This window comes from Lycium ferocissimum, chromosome 9 (assembly GCF_029784015.1).
Source record: "Lycium ferocissimum isolate CSIRO_LF1 chromosome 9, AGI_CSIRO_Lferr_CH_V1, whole genome shotgun sequence".
NCBI lineage: Eukaryota > Viridiplantae > Streptophyta > Magnoliopsida > Solanales > Solanaceae > Lycium > Lycium ferocissimum.
In genome coordinates, this window is record NC_081350.1 from 49496624 (window position 1) to 49514564 (window position 17941).

General features: G+C 36.6%; 2 protein-coding genes across 4 annotated transcripts in view; one reads left to right on the forward strand and one right to left on the reverse strand.

Annotated features, from left to right (window-relative positions):
- Window positions 1–213: 213 nt before the first annotated feature.
- On the reverse strand, window positions 214–630 carry LOC132032021 (uncharacterized). The gene has a single exon (XM_059421849.1). The coding sequence runs from the start codon at window positions 628–630 to the stop codon at window positions 214–216; it is 417 nt and encodes a 138-aa protein (XP_059277832.1).
- Window positions 631–2097: 1467 nt separating this feature from the next.
- The window catches only part of LOC132031181 (uncharacterized), a 56328-nt gene continuing 40484 nt past the window's right edge, over window positions 2098–17941 (forward strand). The window contains exon 1 of one of the 3 annotated variants that reach the window (XM_059421056.1): window positions 2098–3214. The gene's annotated coding sequence lies outside the window, so the exon portion shown is untranslated. Of the gene's footprint in view, window positions 3215–15622; window positions 15783–15818; window positions 16008–17941 lie in introns of those variants that run through there. The other 2 variants (XM_059421054.1, XM_059421055.1) reach the window with 2 other exon arrangements.

Here is a 17941-nt window from a genome sequence, read left to right on the forward strand (position 1 = left end):
GCCCGAGCCATCTCAATCTCGCTTTTCGCATCTTATCCTCCACAGAAGCCACTCCCACCTTGTCCCGGATGTCTTCATTTCTTATCTTATCTCTCCTAGTATGGCCACACATCCATTGCAACATCCTCATTTCGTAACTTTCATCATTTGAACACGAGAGTTCTTGACTGTCCAACACTTTTTCCCATACAACATAGTTGGTCTGACCACCACTCAGTAAAACTTGCCTTTAAGTTTTGGTGAAACCTTTGTATCACACAAGACTCCGGATGCGAGCTTCCATTTCATCCACCCTACACCAGTACGATGTGTGACATCATCGTGAATAATAGATCCAAGATATTTGAAACTTCCTTTCTTTTGAATGGCCCGAGTACCCATCTTCACTTCCACATCCACCTCCTGCATCCCGCTATTGAACTTGCACTCCAAGTATTCTGTCTTGGTGCTACTCAACCTGAACCCTTTAGATTCCGGAGACTGTCTCCAAACCTCCAGCTTAGCGTTAACTTCGCTGTGATTCTCGTCAATCAGAACTATACCGTCCGTGAATAACATGCACCGTGCCAGTCCATCCATCGCCAAGCAAAACAAAAATGGGCTAAGTGCTGATCCCTGGTGCAACCCCATCATCACTGGAAAGTGCTCCGAGCTAAAGCGAAGTAGAAGATAAAGGAATTTTCTTATAGCATGTTGTGTTCTCATCCAAATAAAAAACTTCATATAGTATAGATTATTGCAATTCTAGATCATAAATTTATGTGTTTTCATAGAAATTCGATTAGTGGGTAGATGGAAGGGGTGTAAAATTTGTTACCTTAGGTTTCATTTAGTATGGAATTGTCCTATTTGAGCGGAATAAACCGATATGGCTGCTATAAATCCAAAGGGAAGTAGAAGATAAAGTACAGAAACAAACATCCCTAAAATAAGATCAGGTTACAGGGTTCCCAAGTGAATCCAAAAAATCCATATACTGATCCATATTGTTTAGCAGATTCCTCTCACACCAAAAAAACAGATATTGAAGACATAAGTTATTGACTCTAGAAATATGGTGCTTCTTGTTCTCAAAGCAAGCACTATTTCTCTCATTCCATATGGTCCTGAAAATATACAAAGGGATAGTCCTCCAAAACTTTTTTTTGGATACTTGTAGTCTTCTGCCCTTTCCAATTTTTCAGTAGCCTTCTAACTAAGGCATTGCCCAGACTAAACGACACAGATTTAGGAAGAGCTCCCAGCATTGCTTATCCACAATGACTAATTGATTCCAGATTCTCTTCACAAAGATAACATCTATTACTTAACATGAAACCTTTCTTCTGCAAATTATCTTGGGTTAAGCATGCTTCCATTGAGTAGAGGTTTGGATTTCCATAGCATTTTCCATGGCCAATTTGGCTCAAAATACTTACTGTTTTTGCAAAATGCTATAGCAGCTTTTAACCAAGTGTTTCCTATCATTGCTTGCTGTCCATAACATAACATCCTCTTTATCTTTTTCCACCACTATTGTGTCCAATAGTTGTAGTAATTGCCAACTTCCTCTACCTCAATCTTTGAAATTCAACTGCCATCCATAAGATGAGTGAATATCAGAAACACAAGCTTCTCTATTAGAAGAGCAATTGTATAGAGCTGGCAATTTCTTCTTTAAGCTTTCCTCCCCCAACCAAACATCAGACCAGAATTTTATTCTGACACCATTTCCCTGCTTCAATTTAGTTTGCTGCTCAAACTCATTCCACAACTTACTCATATTGCTCCAAATACTACGTCTTGAGGCATTTTGAGCCGAAGGGGGACTCCATGTGTCCTTTTTCACATATTTTGCATTTATCAGACTCTTACAAATCTTGTCATTCCCATTATTATACTTCCATAACCATTTGAACAATAGGCTCTTACTATGAAGACCCAAATTTCTAACCCTCAAGCCTCCACCTTTTTTGGCGATCATTACTTTCTGCCATTTAACTAGATGTAGCTTTCTCTTATCTACCTTGCCTTCCCACAAAAAATTACTTCTTATTGTGTTTAGTTTCTTCTCAACGTGTACAGGCAACTGAAACATAGACATAAGATAGGTTGGAATTCCATTTAATATACTGCTTACTAATGTGAGTCTGCCTCCAAATGATAAATATTGCTTTTTCCATGTATTTAGCTTGTTGGTATATCTATCCAGTACTCCCTGCCATATTCTTTGGTGATTTTTGTTAGCACCCAAAGGTTGTCCCAAATAAGTTGCAGACAACTTCTCTACCTTACATGCCAGAACTTCAGCTAAATGGTAATAGTGTTGCATAAAATGAAACAAAGAGAGTGATATTTTAGTTAGATAAGGCTAGTCATTGCATTGTGTGTAACAGTAATAGGGACGGGTTTCTAAATAAGCTATTGGTTTGTAATTTAACAGACTTCTATTGAATTGATGGTTTTTAATTAAGCATGAATTTCCTTTTGGACTTGTCTGTTAGTTTTGTGTGAGGATTGGTTTCTTTGTGTTTTGGTACAACGGTTATGATTGTTGTTATCTCAATGAGAAAATGGAGCGTCCGACCCTTTTTCTTGGCTGAGTTTTAAGAAAATTGAAAACTTTTTATGCGGGGTTGGATTGATTTCTTAATTGATTATAAAAGAGATTGTAAAATCCTTTTTCTTGTTGTTCATCAAGAGGTTGATCTGAATTTTCTGTTAATTTTACCAATGGTGTAGATGCATTCCATATTGATACAGAAAACCTAACCAATCATCTACAGTACAGGGGACCTAAATTAATGATTTGAAATTCTTATTGATCAGCTCGCAGTGGAGTCCAAGATGAATTTTCTCTAAGTACAGTTCCATCCAATGGTCTGTTCCATTTTGTTCCCTATCTGGAGCATTGGCAATATTCTTAATCATTCTTCGACTGGTATTCTTTTTTTTAATTATTTTTTTTGCAATGAAATTACAGGATGATTGAGAAACTGATGAGGCATTTGACGATGTATCTTTATGAGAGACCTTTGAGGAATCTGGGTAATTGGTGTGGTTGAGGTTCAGGAATTCTTAGGTAATTGGAGTTTCAAGAGCAAAAGCAAAGGCACCATGGACATATATCGGTGAGTCTGCAATCTGCCTATCTGAACTACCGTGATCATGAATCACTTGGATTTCGGAAGAAGCAGATGATTGGCCAGAGAAAACTATCCGCGAATATATATAGGTAAGTCTCAGTTCTCCTATCTGAGCCACTGTGATCTTGAATAACTTTGATTTGTATACCTTTTTACTTAGATAGTGTATCTTTGTGTTATATTTGAAATATATGAAGCAAGAGAAGTATGTGTGCGTTCTTGGATGATGGTAGCTTTAGATTTCTTTGCTTCTATGCTGACAAAGTGAAATAAAGAAAAAGATCCACAGACATGCCCTTTCAAGGAACTGTCTTATGAACAGACAATTGGTGCTGTACTTACTCCCCTGTTTTATGAAGAACCAAGAATCAACATTGAAGTAAATGATTTGACCTGTGAAGAGCTGAGAATTGCTAACCCTTTTATATCAAGTGATCAATTTTGAAACAGTCTAATGCTGCATTTTCTTTCTTGACTTGCGTTCTTTCATTAAAGAGCCTAGTCGAATTAGTTTGTTGCTATATCTTGAGCTGGGTCTAATTTATGATGACATTTTAGCAATAGCCATATGTAAACTAATGGAAGACTTGTTTACTTGGAAAAAGTAGTAGTAGAGCTCATTTAATCGGAAAGGAAATGATGCTTGAGAACTTTTGTGCAGCAAAGGAAAACTATTTTTTTTTTTTTCAAAGTTCGATAGCTCAATTCACGAAGAAGGCAGTTAAACTTAAAGTTTCTATAGTGCATAACTTATATACCCGTTTCCTGATGCATGTAATTGAACTGAAGAATGTTCTATCTTGCAGGTGCTGAAGCTACAAAGTTAGTGGCCACGGTCTAGATTTCTTTCCTAAATAAAAATCTCTCAAGATTCTGCAATTTTTTACTGAGTCTGTAAGTAGCCTTTGCAAATGTTTGTTGTTCGCTATTTCTATGGTCGCGGCTGATATAATATAGTACTCTGCTTTGAATCTTTAACTTTCTAAATTATGAATCTTTTTTTGGTGACACTTGTACCACCTGTGTACTTCAGTATCAAATAGATACATGAATGAAGCTAATAATCTACTGCCTTGTTCTATTGCAGCAGATAGTTAGAATTAGGAATGAAACTTAAGAAGATTTACGCTGAAAGCACAGGAATTTGGTTGTGGGTTTATCTCATCTTTGATTGAGAAGTTCATAACTAACCAACAAATAGATTTCCCAGTCATGTTTAACAAAGAACTTTGGTACTTTAAGTGTGCCATTTGTTAGTGGTGTACAACAACAACAATATACCCAGTATAATCCCACAAGGTGGGGCCTGGGGAGGGTAGAGTGTACGCAGAACTTACCACTACCTTGGGAGGTTGGGAGGCTGTTTCCGATAGATCCTCGGCTCAAGAGAAGGTGCCAAGACAACAATAATAATAGGCAGTAATAGCAACATATGATAAGATAAATGCAGTTAAAGAAAGAAAAAAAGAAACAATCAAGTTATGCTTTGTTAGTAATGTGATTTATGTATTCTTGTTCATCTGTCAATAGTTACAGTTTCAAAATAGTTTTGTGTTACTATCTCAAAGCTAAAAGGTTCATGGGATTAAGCTTTCCCCACCTGAATTAAAATGTTTTGACTAGCACATTTGGTTCTAAAACATTTATTTTGACAATAGAGGCTAGCTCAAGCAGAAAGCACCCTCCCCCTCCAACTAAGCAAAGTGGAGAGGGCCAATATTGACTCCTTTGGAGAGGGGTTGGTAGATGTAGGTTACCAAACCAAAACAATAACAGATTGTGAAACATTCATCTTGATTTAGTTGATGTAGCCAAACATAGATCCACAAATGAGAAGCAGTCAAGTTGATTAAAGTTTTAATAATAAGCATAACACCTGAGGTGGACCAAAAACACATAGCTATGATAAATGAAATTGGGATGAGACTGACAGAAAATAGATATCAAATCATCCTCGGAAGTAGGACTGAACTTTATAACATTTGTTCATTATATAAGATACAAGTGAGCTCTTAGATATTTCTGTCTCCAAGAAAAGCTATGAGATACTTGTCCATAGCATAATGCATCCAGCTTTCGCGCCTTCGAAGAGTCATTTTTTCAGCATCATTTTCTTCATCTTCATTGTCATCCGTGGTCTCCTCATATGATACGTCTACTGGAGACAGTAACTCCCCTTTATCTAGAAAAACAAGGCTTTCCTTGTAAGTATCAAAATAAAAAGAGAATCTAGTGCCAGGAATACCATGGCGCTCCCTTTTTTGCGTCTCGGGATTATATGCCAATAGCGCCGCAATTGCATCTGTAAACAATATTAAACTATCATTATGAAAGCCCAGTACCATGTCCACGCACTGATAGTCGGGGGCAACATTATATTCCTTGCTCTATGACTCAGTGTCTCCGTATCGTTTCATTATCCAAATGGAACAACTGTCGCTCCGATCATGTATATCATACTGAAACACAGCAAATGATTCCCTACACTCTGCCGCATTCAGATTCGTAGGTTGTTCATTAACCAAAATTTCTGGCAATGATAATTCCTGAAAAATCTCCTCATTCAGATCAAACACCATTATCAAGTTCTCCAAGTTTCTTCTCTCCACAGTTCTCTTGAATGCAGTCCAGTGGACTTTCCCACTAACAACACCTTGTGTCCATTCGGACTGTATAACACCAAAGTCTGGAATAAAACCATCAAATTCCTTCCAAATTCCTGAACTAAGTGGATATACCTCAACCTTAGGTGGCACCAAATACCCACCGTCACCACGAACATAGATCATCCTCACAACCTTGTAATCTGTTGTTTCAATTGCACAGCTAAAACCTAAGACAAATATATAAGTCCCTAAGTTGTTACAACAAAGATTGGACTTTGGGAGGATGAGGCATCTGTTTATCCTAGGGTTCCAAAGTACCAAAAAATTTTCATCTCCAAATAAATCATCAGACAAACAGAGCACACCATTGCATATACCCACGATCCTACGATAATGTTGCACTCGGCCATTAATAGGGGATCCTAATGTTATTACAGTATCTGCATCTGCTGATGCATCACTGAGTAAAAGTAAATATTTTTCCTTTCTTTGAGTTGCCGAGAAGTACCTAACGATTGCACCTGTAGAGGGTTTTGGGAGAATCGCCTGTTTTGTATGCCGCCATATGAATTCAGAGCTTGAAATTAGTGAGTTCTAAGATTTTGATAAACACCGAAATCGGAGGAGAGATTTGGGTGGGAGCCTTGAGAAGATTTGGACGATCATCTCTTCAGGAATATAGGTTGACATTTTTCTGGTGGTATGAAATTGAAGATTTTGCTATTTTCTTACTCACTTTTGATTGTTTGAGAAGAAAGGTTGGGTGGAGGAGGGGAAGTTCTTGAAAGAGAGACTGTTCGGTGGGTAAGAGCTTCAAAAGCAAGTGATGGATAGAAGCCCACAGAAAGTACTATTTTATTTATGCTAATCCAAGATAGAGCAGAGACAAGAGTTTGTAACAGAACGTATTTTTTATGGAGTAAATAGGTCTGTGACAGAAACAATAAATGCATACTAATCCAGAACGATAAATTTTTAGTTACTTGCTTAAGATCTCCTCTCACATTTGGAAAGGTAGGAAACGAAGAAAGCGGAAAATTTATTTGAGCTTGGTTTTGTGTACTGAAGCAGGGTAATTGTTGCGGTTTCTGACTCTTATTGAGTTTCTTAAAATAAGAAAATAGTCTAATTAATTACCTGCCGATTATCATTTTTTTGTTATTTGACTCACTTATGGTAAGTTGACTTGTTTATAAGTTGGTAAATAGGGGATATAGTGATGCTTGCATCAATAACATTTTACATAGCAAATTTGGCTGTTTAGGGATGATCTACACTATACGTTATTTAGCGCTTGATTGTAGGATGATGGGATCTCACATAAAAGAAAGGAAGTGAATTTGAACTAATGTTTTTTTCTTCTGAAATTTGGAAAAACTATTTTGCTTGCTTACTTGTAGTTAAGGAATAAATTTACTTAGTTGTAATTTAGCATGGTAAAGTTGTCGCCCCTCTTGCTTCACCCCCTTCCCCGTAAAAGAATAAAATAAAGTTGAAACCAAAGAGATATTTTTTATGCAATTAAATTATGGTTTGATCTTGTTCATGTTCAGTGAATGATTTTATTATATACTAACAAACGCCGCAATCCCAATAAGCATGTTGGATTTGGCTATATGAATCTTCACTTAATCATGTCTCTCCATTTAAATTCGTTCCAGGCTAATATTATACAAAATAATAATAATAGCAAGTACTAAAAGTTTGTACTTTCTAGGCCTAATAGCCGAATAGACAATTGTAATTACCCAGGATTGTGTTCGCGAAATCCCAACTTCATGGGGTTTCATCCAGACACCTCGACGTGATTAAAACAACTGTTTTAAACACCTCTGACCATTGACTGAGCTTATGTGACATTGATATGATAGAGATGAATAAAATGCGTGGTAAACACGTATGAAGAGCGTGAAATGGCATTTTTCATTTTCCAAAAAGACTAAAGACTTACTCCTTCCCAAATTTCCCCAAATCCCGCTGCCACCACCACAATCATTGGAAAAACAAGTCCTCGCCGTGAAATTACTTTTTGGTGACTTTTCATTCCATTCTTCCTTTAGTTTGGCCTTTCTTAAAAAATCTTAAAAAGGCTCTCAAATCACCAAAAGGAGACCATTGGAAATAGCCAACAGCGACCAATGATGACAAGCAGCGGAAGTTTCACGGGAACTCTCACACTGCTCCTCCAAAAACCACTCTCAAAACCATGAAACTTACTCTCAAAACCATGAAACTTACTTTCAAAACCACGAAAACAACCATATCATTTTGGATTCGACGGACCGGAGATACTCATTGGCAAGTCTTTTTATTCGTTTTTCTGGTGTTCCTCTGTTTGTCCATGGTTGACTGCCTCTATTTTATTATTGCGGCCATACTCCTGACTTCAGTGTTACACAACTGCTGCATTTATTTTGCCAAAATCCTATTTGAGTTTGGCTTCACTGTTCTACTACCGATTAGTCCCAATATGTCAGGAAACTTTGACCACACTTGTGAAATTCTCATCAGTGTTTAAGAAATAGATTCACCTTTGTTTTATATATTAAAGATGTTGCCACAATTCCTCATCATTGATTTTCAGAAACTTTGACATGTTTGAAAGAATTACGTGAATACTCAAAGAAGAGCTACTATCTAGTTGTTGATAGAAGTGATCCATACAGCCACTTATTATTATAACAAAACAGGAAAAGCATGTGTTTCTAAATTTTCCTGCATAGAGAAAAAACAAATGTTGGTTCTATATTGATAATCTTTTACATTTGCTTAATTTTCATCTGTGGTTCAAATTAATTGTTCTGTTTCTCTCTTCTTCCTAAATGATCATTGATCTTTACTTGTGCACTAAAATAGAATAGCGGGTTTTTTTTAGTCAATTTTGCTGTTACCCTATCAATTTGACAGATTGATGAAGGTTACGGTAAAATTCATTGCACCATTAAACATTTGCCTGATAAGCACTTTCGTCCTTAAATTCTTTCTTTCCTTTTTGAAACAAATTTCATATCTCCTTATTCGAGCAAGTCCTTAAAGTCTCATCATTTATGTATGGAGATTATTCTGATGTGTTGGTGGAATAATATGTGTCGATGCACCTTAGAAAGGGTCAACTTGTGATGCATTAATAAGAGGTTATGTGCATATTGTTAATATATATTTTATTTGCACACGTATATAGTCTGAAAATACTAGTGGATATAGCGGTACTATGAATCTATCGATACGAAATTCTTATCCTTAAAGTCTCATCATTTATGCATAGAGATTATTGTGATGTGTTGGTGGAATAATATGTGTCGATGCACCTTAGAAAGGGACAACTTGTGATGCATTAATAATAGGTTATGTGTATATTGTTAATATATATTTTATTTGCTCACGTATATAGTCTGAAAATAGTGGTGGATATAGCGGTACTGTGAATCTACTGATTTGAAATTCTAAATCCATGGGACGTCAATCATAAAAGATGCTTAGAACAGCTTTCCATCTTTCCTTTTATCATGACGAGTTCAAGCATTTGAAAATTGACAAAATCCAATAAGTAGTATTTGTCAGTATTACAAGAAATTTGACTTAAAGGTCAGTTTGCTGATGACTAGGTCAACATCCTTATAATACCTCATTTGAAAAAGGCCAGGTCCTTTTTTTTTTTTTTTGGATAAGGTAAATGTATTTCATTCATAAACATGGCCAAAGAGCTGGCCGTATATACAAGGGGTATACCAAGCGGTAAAGAATCTACCAAAAAACATGATTCTCTACAAACCCACCCATTCTTCTATGCAACAAGGAACTTTATGGGTGCACCAAAAGAAAATAAGTGGCCGGAGGCTACTCTTCAACTGAGTAAAACTCGACTCTACCCCCTCAAAATCTCTCCCATTTCTCTTTCTCCAAACAACCCACATCAACGCAAGAGGAACCACGTCTTTGTAAGTTCCACCATTGTCTACATTTGCTTGTCAATATTGATAAGGATCTGATTGCTGATGATCATTTGTCAAATGCTTGGCCGTTTGACCAACTATATATATGGAATATGATTATGGTTTTTAAATTTTTTTTGTTTGTGCTGAAAAAGGGCAAGAACACGAAAAAAGGGAAATCTCTTGTTCCTTTATTCACTTCTCTGTTTTGTGTTGGTGAGTCAAAGCTTTTTTTCTTCCTTCGTGCATCGTCTTTGCTCTCCTAGTGAAGCTTTTGCTATGCTTCAGTTAAAGAAATCATTTATTAGCCGTTATCCTTCTTCCCTAATAGCAGTCTCTTGGGATGAGAGTACGGATTGTCAGGCAGTTGGAACGGAGTCACTTGTAACATGTTAACCGGTTATTTTATTGGCCTGGATCTTAGTGATAGTCATCTTTGTGCAACTATTCTTCCCAACAGCAGCTTTTTCCAACTTCTTCATCTTCAGACACTAAACCTTGCCTACAATGACTTCAATTATTCTTCAATCCCAAAGTAGATTTTTCAAGAATTATCATTACGAGAAATTTTGGTTAATGAACCAATGATTCTTGAATTTGAATGCTTCAGATCAGGAATCACTTGTCGTTTATCACAGGGATACACGTGTTTGGATAACAGTTTCATTTTCAAAAGTAATGAAACGGGTATGGAGAGAACACGGAGTAAAGGAGTCACTCACGAGGTCGCTTGCATTAAGCTTCTGAACGGCAAGATCTCGGTGGACTAAATGCCCCTTCTTTGGGAAGTGGCTCCAAGTTAAGGATCGACCAATCGGAAACAAACGGTTCTTGGGATCGGCAAGATATGGTTTTTCCCGTGCCGCTAAGTTATGTTCATCCCTTGGTGTACTCTTGTCAATGGCTCTTCGACCGGTCATTATTTCAAGAAAAACCACTCCAAAGCTATAGACATCACTTACCAAGTTTCAAAACAAAAGTGATGGCTGTAGTTTTGGAGTGGTTTTCCTTGAAATAATGACCAGTCGAAGAGCCATGGACAAGAGTAGACCAAGGGGTTAACATAACTTAGTGGCATGGGAAAAACCATATCTTGCAGATAGGCATTGTTTTTGTCGGATTATAGATCCTTGTCTTGGAGGCCACTTCTCAAAGAAAGGAGCATTTAGGTCCATTGAGATTGTCGTCACGCATTTTCGCCTTAGCAAAATGCCGTACCTCAGATGAGTGACTCCTTTACTTCGTTTTCTCCGTACCGTTTCATTACCCAAACGGAACAACTGCTGCTCCAAACACGTGTATCACATTGATACACAGCAAGTGATTCCCAACAGTCTGCAGCATTCAGATTAATAATCGGCGGTTCATTAATCAAAATTTCTGGTAATGATAATTCTTGAAAAATCTCATCATTCAGATCCAACACCATTACCAAGTTCTCCACGGTTCTTCTCTCCCAAGTTATCTTGATAAGCACCTAATTTGGAGGAGCGATTTGGATGGGAGCTTTGAGAAGATTTCGACCATCAATTCTTCAGAGAGATAGTCTGACATTTTTCTTTGGGTATGAAATTGAAGATTTTGCTATTACTCTCACTTTTTATTGTTTAAGAAGAAAGGTTGGGTGGGGGAGAGGAGAGGGATTTCTTGAAAGATAGACTGCTTGCTGGGTGTGGGCAAGTTTTTGAAGTATCAATAGTGAAGAGAGCTTCATAGGCAAGTTATGATGGTAAGAAGGAAGAGGAAGCACTATTTATATAGGGTAAATAGAGAAAAGACAAGAGTGTTACCAGAAAGAACAAATGCATTCTAATCTAGGAAACAAAGAAACCGAAAATTAATTACTTGCTGATTATCATAATTCTATTAATTGATTCACTTATGGTAACTGGGGTTTTCTATAAATTGGTAAGTAAGCTGATATAGTGATGTAAGCTGATATAGTGATGCTTGCATCAATAAGATATTACATAGCTAATTTGGACTTTTAGGGATGAAATACATTAAAGTATATTTAGCTCTTGATAGTATGATGATGTGATTTCACAAAAAAGAAATGAAGTTAATTTGAACTGTTTTTTAAAGTTGGAAAAAACTTTTGCTTGCTTACTTTTGTAATTGAGGAGTAAATTTACGTTGTTGTAATTTAGCGTGGTAAAGTTGTCGGACCTCCTGCTTCAAACCACCCACCCCCCTCCCCCCCCCCCCCACACACAAAAAAACTCCAGAAAAAAAATAAAAAACCAAAGAGAGATTTTCTGTTATTAAACTGTGTTTGGATCTTGTTTGTATTCAGTATTTAGTCAAGTTAAAATTATACACTAAGAACAATTATTCCTCAATCCCAAACAAGTCAGGATCGGCTATATGAAACATCACTAACCACGTCTATTATACAAAATAAAAATTAAAAGTAAGGGAAATCCTTTATATATTCCTGGTCAAATAGCCAAATAGACACTTGCAATTGCACGTGATTAGTTCCCAACTTCCTGATTTCACGGGGTTTCATCCCGACACCTCAACTTGATTTGAAACAAGTGTTAAAACGTCTGTTGACTTAACTATATGGTGTTGAAACACTTGAGGCGCTCCAAATCCACACATTACACTTTGCTCTTACCACTTGGACCAAAGCCCTCGGTTCACCTTCTCTAGTTGTACTAAACAACACAATGACGAAGGATGAATTCTTCCCTTGGGAAAAAACCCTTTGTACTTCCCCTTCTCTTGCCGTCAAGAAGGAAAATAGCAATGCCATATCAGTATGTTCTGGTCTTATTATGTAGGGAGTTATTGACAATAATAGTGAATTCCTCATCTGTGTGGTACTCATGCTGCTGCTTTATATCAATCATGACATGATCTCTATCTTTACAATGGTGAACTGAATCAATACGTTGAACTTGTTCAACCATGAGGTCTTCAGTTGCTTCCTACTGACTTTTGATACCTGCTGCCTCTTCTTGAAATTCCTTTGTGTTTATGCTTGTATTTTTCATCCTCTTAGTTTGCAGATATTCTTCCAGCTGTAGGATGTGGAAGTTGACTAATCTTTTTTATGTTCTGTGTGGATTCTAAGAACTTTAGCTTTTCAGTTAATTGTATAACTTACCCACATTAGTCTTGCCAACAGGAAGTTGCAGCTGTTGGTGGAAAGAACACTAGTTTAAAAATGGGCCGTAAGGCTTTCAACAAGAAGAAATAAAACCTTCCTAGCACCGCAGCACCTCTTGGAAAGGGTAAACAGTAAATTAAGTTGATTAGGATTAAATGTTAAAATGGGTAGAGGAGGAGCTGCAAAAGGTTGAACCGTTGGTTAAAAAGGAAGTGAAATGTCAGACAATGATGAAGTTTATGAGCAGTTTAAAGAGGTGAAATTGATGGAATGGTGCGAAGATGTGAGGGGGGATGAGGAAAAGTCACGCTTAAGCGTCTTTATAGATTGCAGACTACTAGTGTTGATCTCTCGAAGGACAAGGTTAATTTACTAGCTTTAGCTCTCCCTCCCTCTCTCTTTCTCTCTCTTCAATGTGTGTGATTTTTTTTATAACACCAGGTTTAGCCAAAATACGAAACTACTTGCAGCTTCTTGGTTGTAGGGTTATTTAAATAGTTCTCGAATCTGTAAACGGTACCCCACTGCAGTGATATTGTGCCGCTGGGCCTGGTTCGCATCGGCGAAATCGCGTCATCAGAGCGGCATGTCTTTACATATATACCCAGCACCTCTCTCGTGTTATGCCGATGTGGGACTTTCCTTCTAAGTTGGGGTGTCACACACACCCCTTCTTATGGACTCTGCGCTCTCGCCGAGGTTTGCCCCACCGCATGGAATTTGCCTAGACTCAGCACTGATGTTTGCCCTGCCTATCCGTGATTTGCCTAAACTCAGTAGAACTCTGACCCACCATCGACAAGGCTAACACAAGAGTGGCTCTGATACCATTTGTAACAGTCCAGCCCACCAGTGATATTGTTCGCTTTTGGGCCTAGGCTCGCACGACTTAGGAGGAATGCCTCACATCAGCGTAACACATGAGAGGTGCTGGGTATATATGGAAGAATGCCTTACCTCCTAATGATACATTTTAAAGCCGTGAGAGCCTAGGCCCAAAGCGGACAATATTACTAGTGGGCTGGGCTATTACAGATGATAATAGAGCCACTCCTGTGTCAGCCTTGTCGATGGTAAGTCAGAGTTTAACTGAGTTTAGGCGAATCATGGGTAGGTGGGGCAAACCTCAGTGTTGAGTCTAGGCAAATCCCATGTGGGTGGGGCAAACCTCAGCGAGGATGTTGAGTCCATAAGAGGGGGTGCATGTAACACCCCAACTTAGGAGGAAAGTCCCACATCGACAAAACACAGGAGAGATGCTGGATATATAGGTAAGCATGCCTTATCTCCTAGTGACGTGTTTTAAAGCGCTGCGGGCCTATGCCCAAAGCGGATAATATCACTAGTTGATTGGGCTGTTACATGAATACGAGAAGGAACCACATAAGCAAGAAAGTAAGCCTCTTATGTTATCATTATTTGGCTTAAGCTAATAGTTTATAACTTACAAGGAACCACATAAGCTAGAAAGTAAGCCTCTTATGTTATCATTATTTGGCTTAAGCTAATAGTTTATAACTTACTGCGACTCCTTGAGCCCCTCTCTACCTGGCACGAGTGTTCCTTTTCTCTTAGTTATGAAACAGTACATGAGTGTGGAATGGAGCTATGCTTTCCCTCTTAATTTGTCTCCTCTTAAACGCGTTCAATTAACAGGCTCATTTAAATCTTGCTACAGGGATGGCAGTCAATTTATGGAATTATGTATCAACATTTCCAAATTTGTTTGGCGATTTCTCGATATTGGAGTATGCAATCAAATACAAACATTTTATTATTAATGAAAACAAATAGTGCCTTAATCTGATTTCAGATTTGTGTATTAATGTAAAAATAAATGTGAAATTTAGAAAATATCAAAGTAAGAAAAATATTTTTGTAGGTGAAAAGTGATAAGAACAACTTTAAGTGTATTAGCTGGATTCACAAAATTAGACACTAGATATTTTAGAACTTTCAAAATTTTCAGTGGAGGATTGAAAGTTGGAGTATTTATAATCCTAAGAATTCTCAAAAAAAAAAAAAAAAATTATAAACAGAATTTTACCACTATTGCATAAGACCAAAAATTGGAAAAAACAAATTTCCATGAATGAAATATAATGATTTTGGAATTTGTAAGTGATTTATTATTGTAAAGGTAGTTCTCATATAAGTTATCCTACATTGAATTTGTTATAAAATAATATGAAAATTTCTGAGAGATTCTTTTATTTTGTATTATTACTACTAATTATAAGGGAGAATTCCTATTTTTTGTAGTCCTCACATGAATTTTTTATCCTTTTTCTACCCCTACTTGAAATTTTATGACTTTATAAATTGTGCATACATTTTGGTAAAATTTAAGGACTTTAGGGCTTTTTTTATGCCACTAAAAAAGATTTGATGTCATAAAATGTTATATGCCACTCCCACAAAGATACTCATACATATTCGAAACTTTTTATTGAAAATATTATTAAACTTGTTTCAATATATCATTGTTAAATACTTTTAAAATTTATCAAAAATGTAAATAATAGCTTTTCTGTCTCAATTGAAAAATGAATTCCCAAGTATGGTACTTAATTAATCAAATTTTACGTGAGCTCACTGTTTATTTTGTATTATATACTACATATATATATGAAAGATCACTGTTTATCCTTATTTTTTAAGTAAATATTTTTTTTTTTTTTGAATTTTAGCTGTTTCATTATTATAAAACTAATTCTCGTATAAGTTATCCTATATTGGATTTGTTCTGAAATAATACGAGAATTTCTTAGAGATTCTTTTATTTTGTATTATACTACATATAATATAATATGAAAGGTCACAGTTTACTTTTGTTTTTAAGCAAGTAAATAATAGAAAAGTAAATTTAAATGAAACCCAAAAAGGGGAAAATAATTAGGAGTATGTAATCTTTTTTTCTCCACAAAATTAGTTACAGATCAACCATTTATCTGCCATTGTAATTCACGCTGCTGATTCTTCTTCTTCTTTCTCTGCGAAGGTGAGCAGCTAATATATGCTGTGTTTTTTTTTTTTTTTTGCTATATGTTCCAATCCTCATTCATGGTGAGCTATGTCCTGGAATTGTTTTATACATACATTTTATCTATATATATGCATTTGGGTTTTGTGGGTATCCAAAATCTTGGCTTCAAACGAAATCATTCTAGACAAACAATCAGTCAATCGAGTTATGGTCTTTCTTTGTCTTCAACTTTGACTAAAGGTAAATTTCACTTTTTCTTTGCTATATGTTTTCATTTAAGGAAAGTCAATTCATGTAATTTGTATCTTTGTATATATGTGTTAAGACTTTTAGAGAAGGATCGAGTCACAGGAAAATCTAAATCAATTAACTTTGACTTTCCCTTGCCTTTATTCGATTTCCTAGATTGGCCTATAACGCTTGCTGTTTTATTCCCCAAATTCCCCTTTAAATAGGAGTCTTATTACAACAATAGGAAGTCTAATCCTTATGAAACTAGGAAACATAAATCCTATTCTAGAATAATAACGATGGCTAAACCTAATCCTTAAAGCTAGGAAATATAAATCCTATTCGAGAATAACAACGATAGCTAAACTTAATCCTTAAAGCTAGGAAACATACGTCTTTCCGACAAACATGTCCACAACATTACTCCTCTCTAGCTGAAAGAGCTTGCCCTCAAGCTCGAAGTGGAAAAGAGTCTACAACCTCCCAGTAGCTTCACCGTTAATGATAGCAGGCAATTGCATAGTTTCTGCATGCCTTTGACCTGTAATTGCATGTAAAGAAATTTCCGGGCAGTCATCCGGAATAGTATCGTCAACTGAATCATCCGATTCCAGCCAGAATAGTCGTTTGCACTGGTGAGTGGCTGAATACTGTTCGTCACAATTATAGATCATACTCCAATCTCTTTGGAGTGTGGCAATTGGGATCAAAAGAAGTCTTATTTCAAATTTGAAAGTTGGTGGTTAGGGGTGGAGGGTTTCAAAGAAGTGGTACAGAAATGGTGGTCTGAGTTTGAGGTGCAAGGCTTTCCTGACTTTAAGCTTTGCAGTAAATTAAGATTGCTGAAAAATAAGCTCAAAGAATGGAGTAAATATAATTTTAAGGTACTGGCTAATAAGAAAAATAGCCTTTTGAACGAATTGGCTGAGCTGGACCAGATCCAAGAAGACAGAGACTTAACTGAGGATGAAGTGTTGATCAGGGCAACAATTATGGTAGAGTTGGAGGTACTTGCTAAAAATGAAGAAGCAAGTTGGAGACAGAAATCAAGAGTGTTGTGGCTTCAACAAAGGGACAAAAATACTAGATTTTTTCAAAGAATGGTTACAGCTCATAAGAGATATAATACCATTGACAGGCTAAAAATTGAGGGTGAAGATGTGGTTCAAGCTACAGAGATTAAAAGAGCTATGGTGGACTACTACAAAAAATTATACGCGGAATCAGAAGGATGGGGGCCTTGCTTCAATTTTCCAAATTGCCAAAAAATTAATGAAGAGGAAAAAGAATGGCTGCAAAAACCTTTCTCAGAAGCTGAAGTGGTTAAAGTTATCAGTCTTTGCGCAGCGGACAAGGCACCTGGCCCTGATGGTTTCACAATGGTTTTTTTTAAAGAATGTTGGGAAATACTTAAAAGAGGACATAATGTCAACCATTCATAACTTTCATCAGAATGAGCTCTTTGAGAAGTCGTTTAATGCAACTTTCATAGCTTTAATTCCTAAAAAGAATGGTGTAGAAGAACTGAAGGATTTTAGACCTATCAGTCTGATAGGGGGAATTTACAAGATTATCTCCAAGTTGATCACTGAAAGATTGAAGACAGTCATGGGGAAATTGGTGGATGTTCATCAAATGGCTTTCCTTAAAGGGAGACAGATTCTGGATGCAGTTTTGTTGGCGAATGAACTAGTTAGCTGGATCTCCAGAACCAAAGCAAAAAAACCCGGATTAAATTTTGGATTCTTTGTAAGCTGGATCATCCAGAAAAGGCTTGCAATGATATGTTAATTGGGAGTACTTGCTAAAAGTCCTTAAAGATATGGGGTTCGGTGCTAACTAAATGGATCAACTGGATTAAATTTTGCATAACCAATGTAAAATTCTCCATATTGATCAATGGTAGTCCTGAGGGTTTCATCCAGTCACATCTTAAAGTTGGT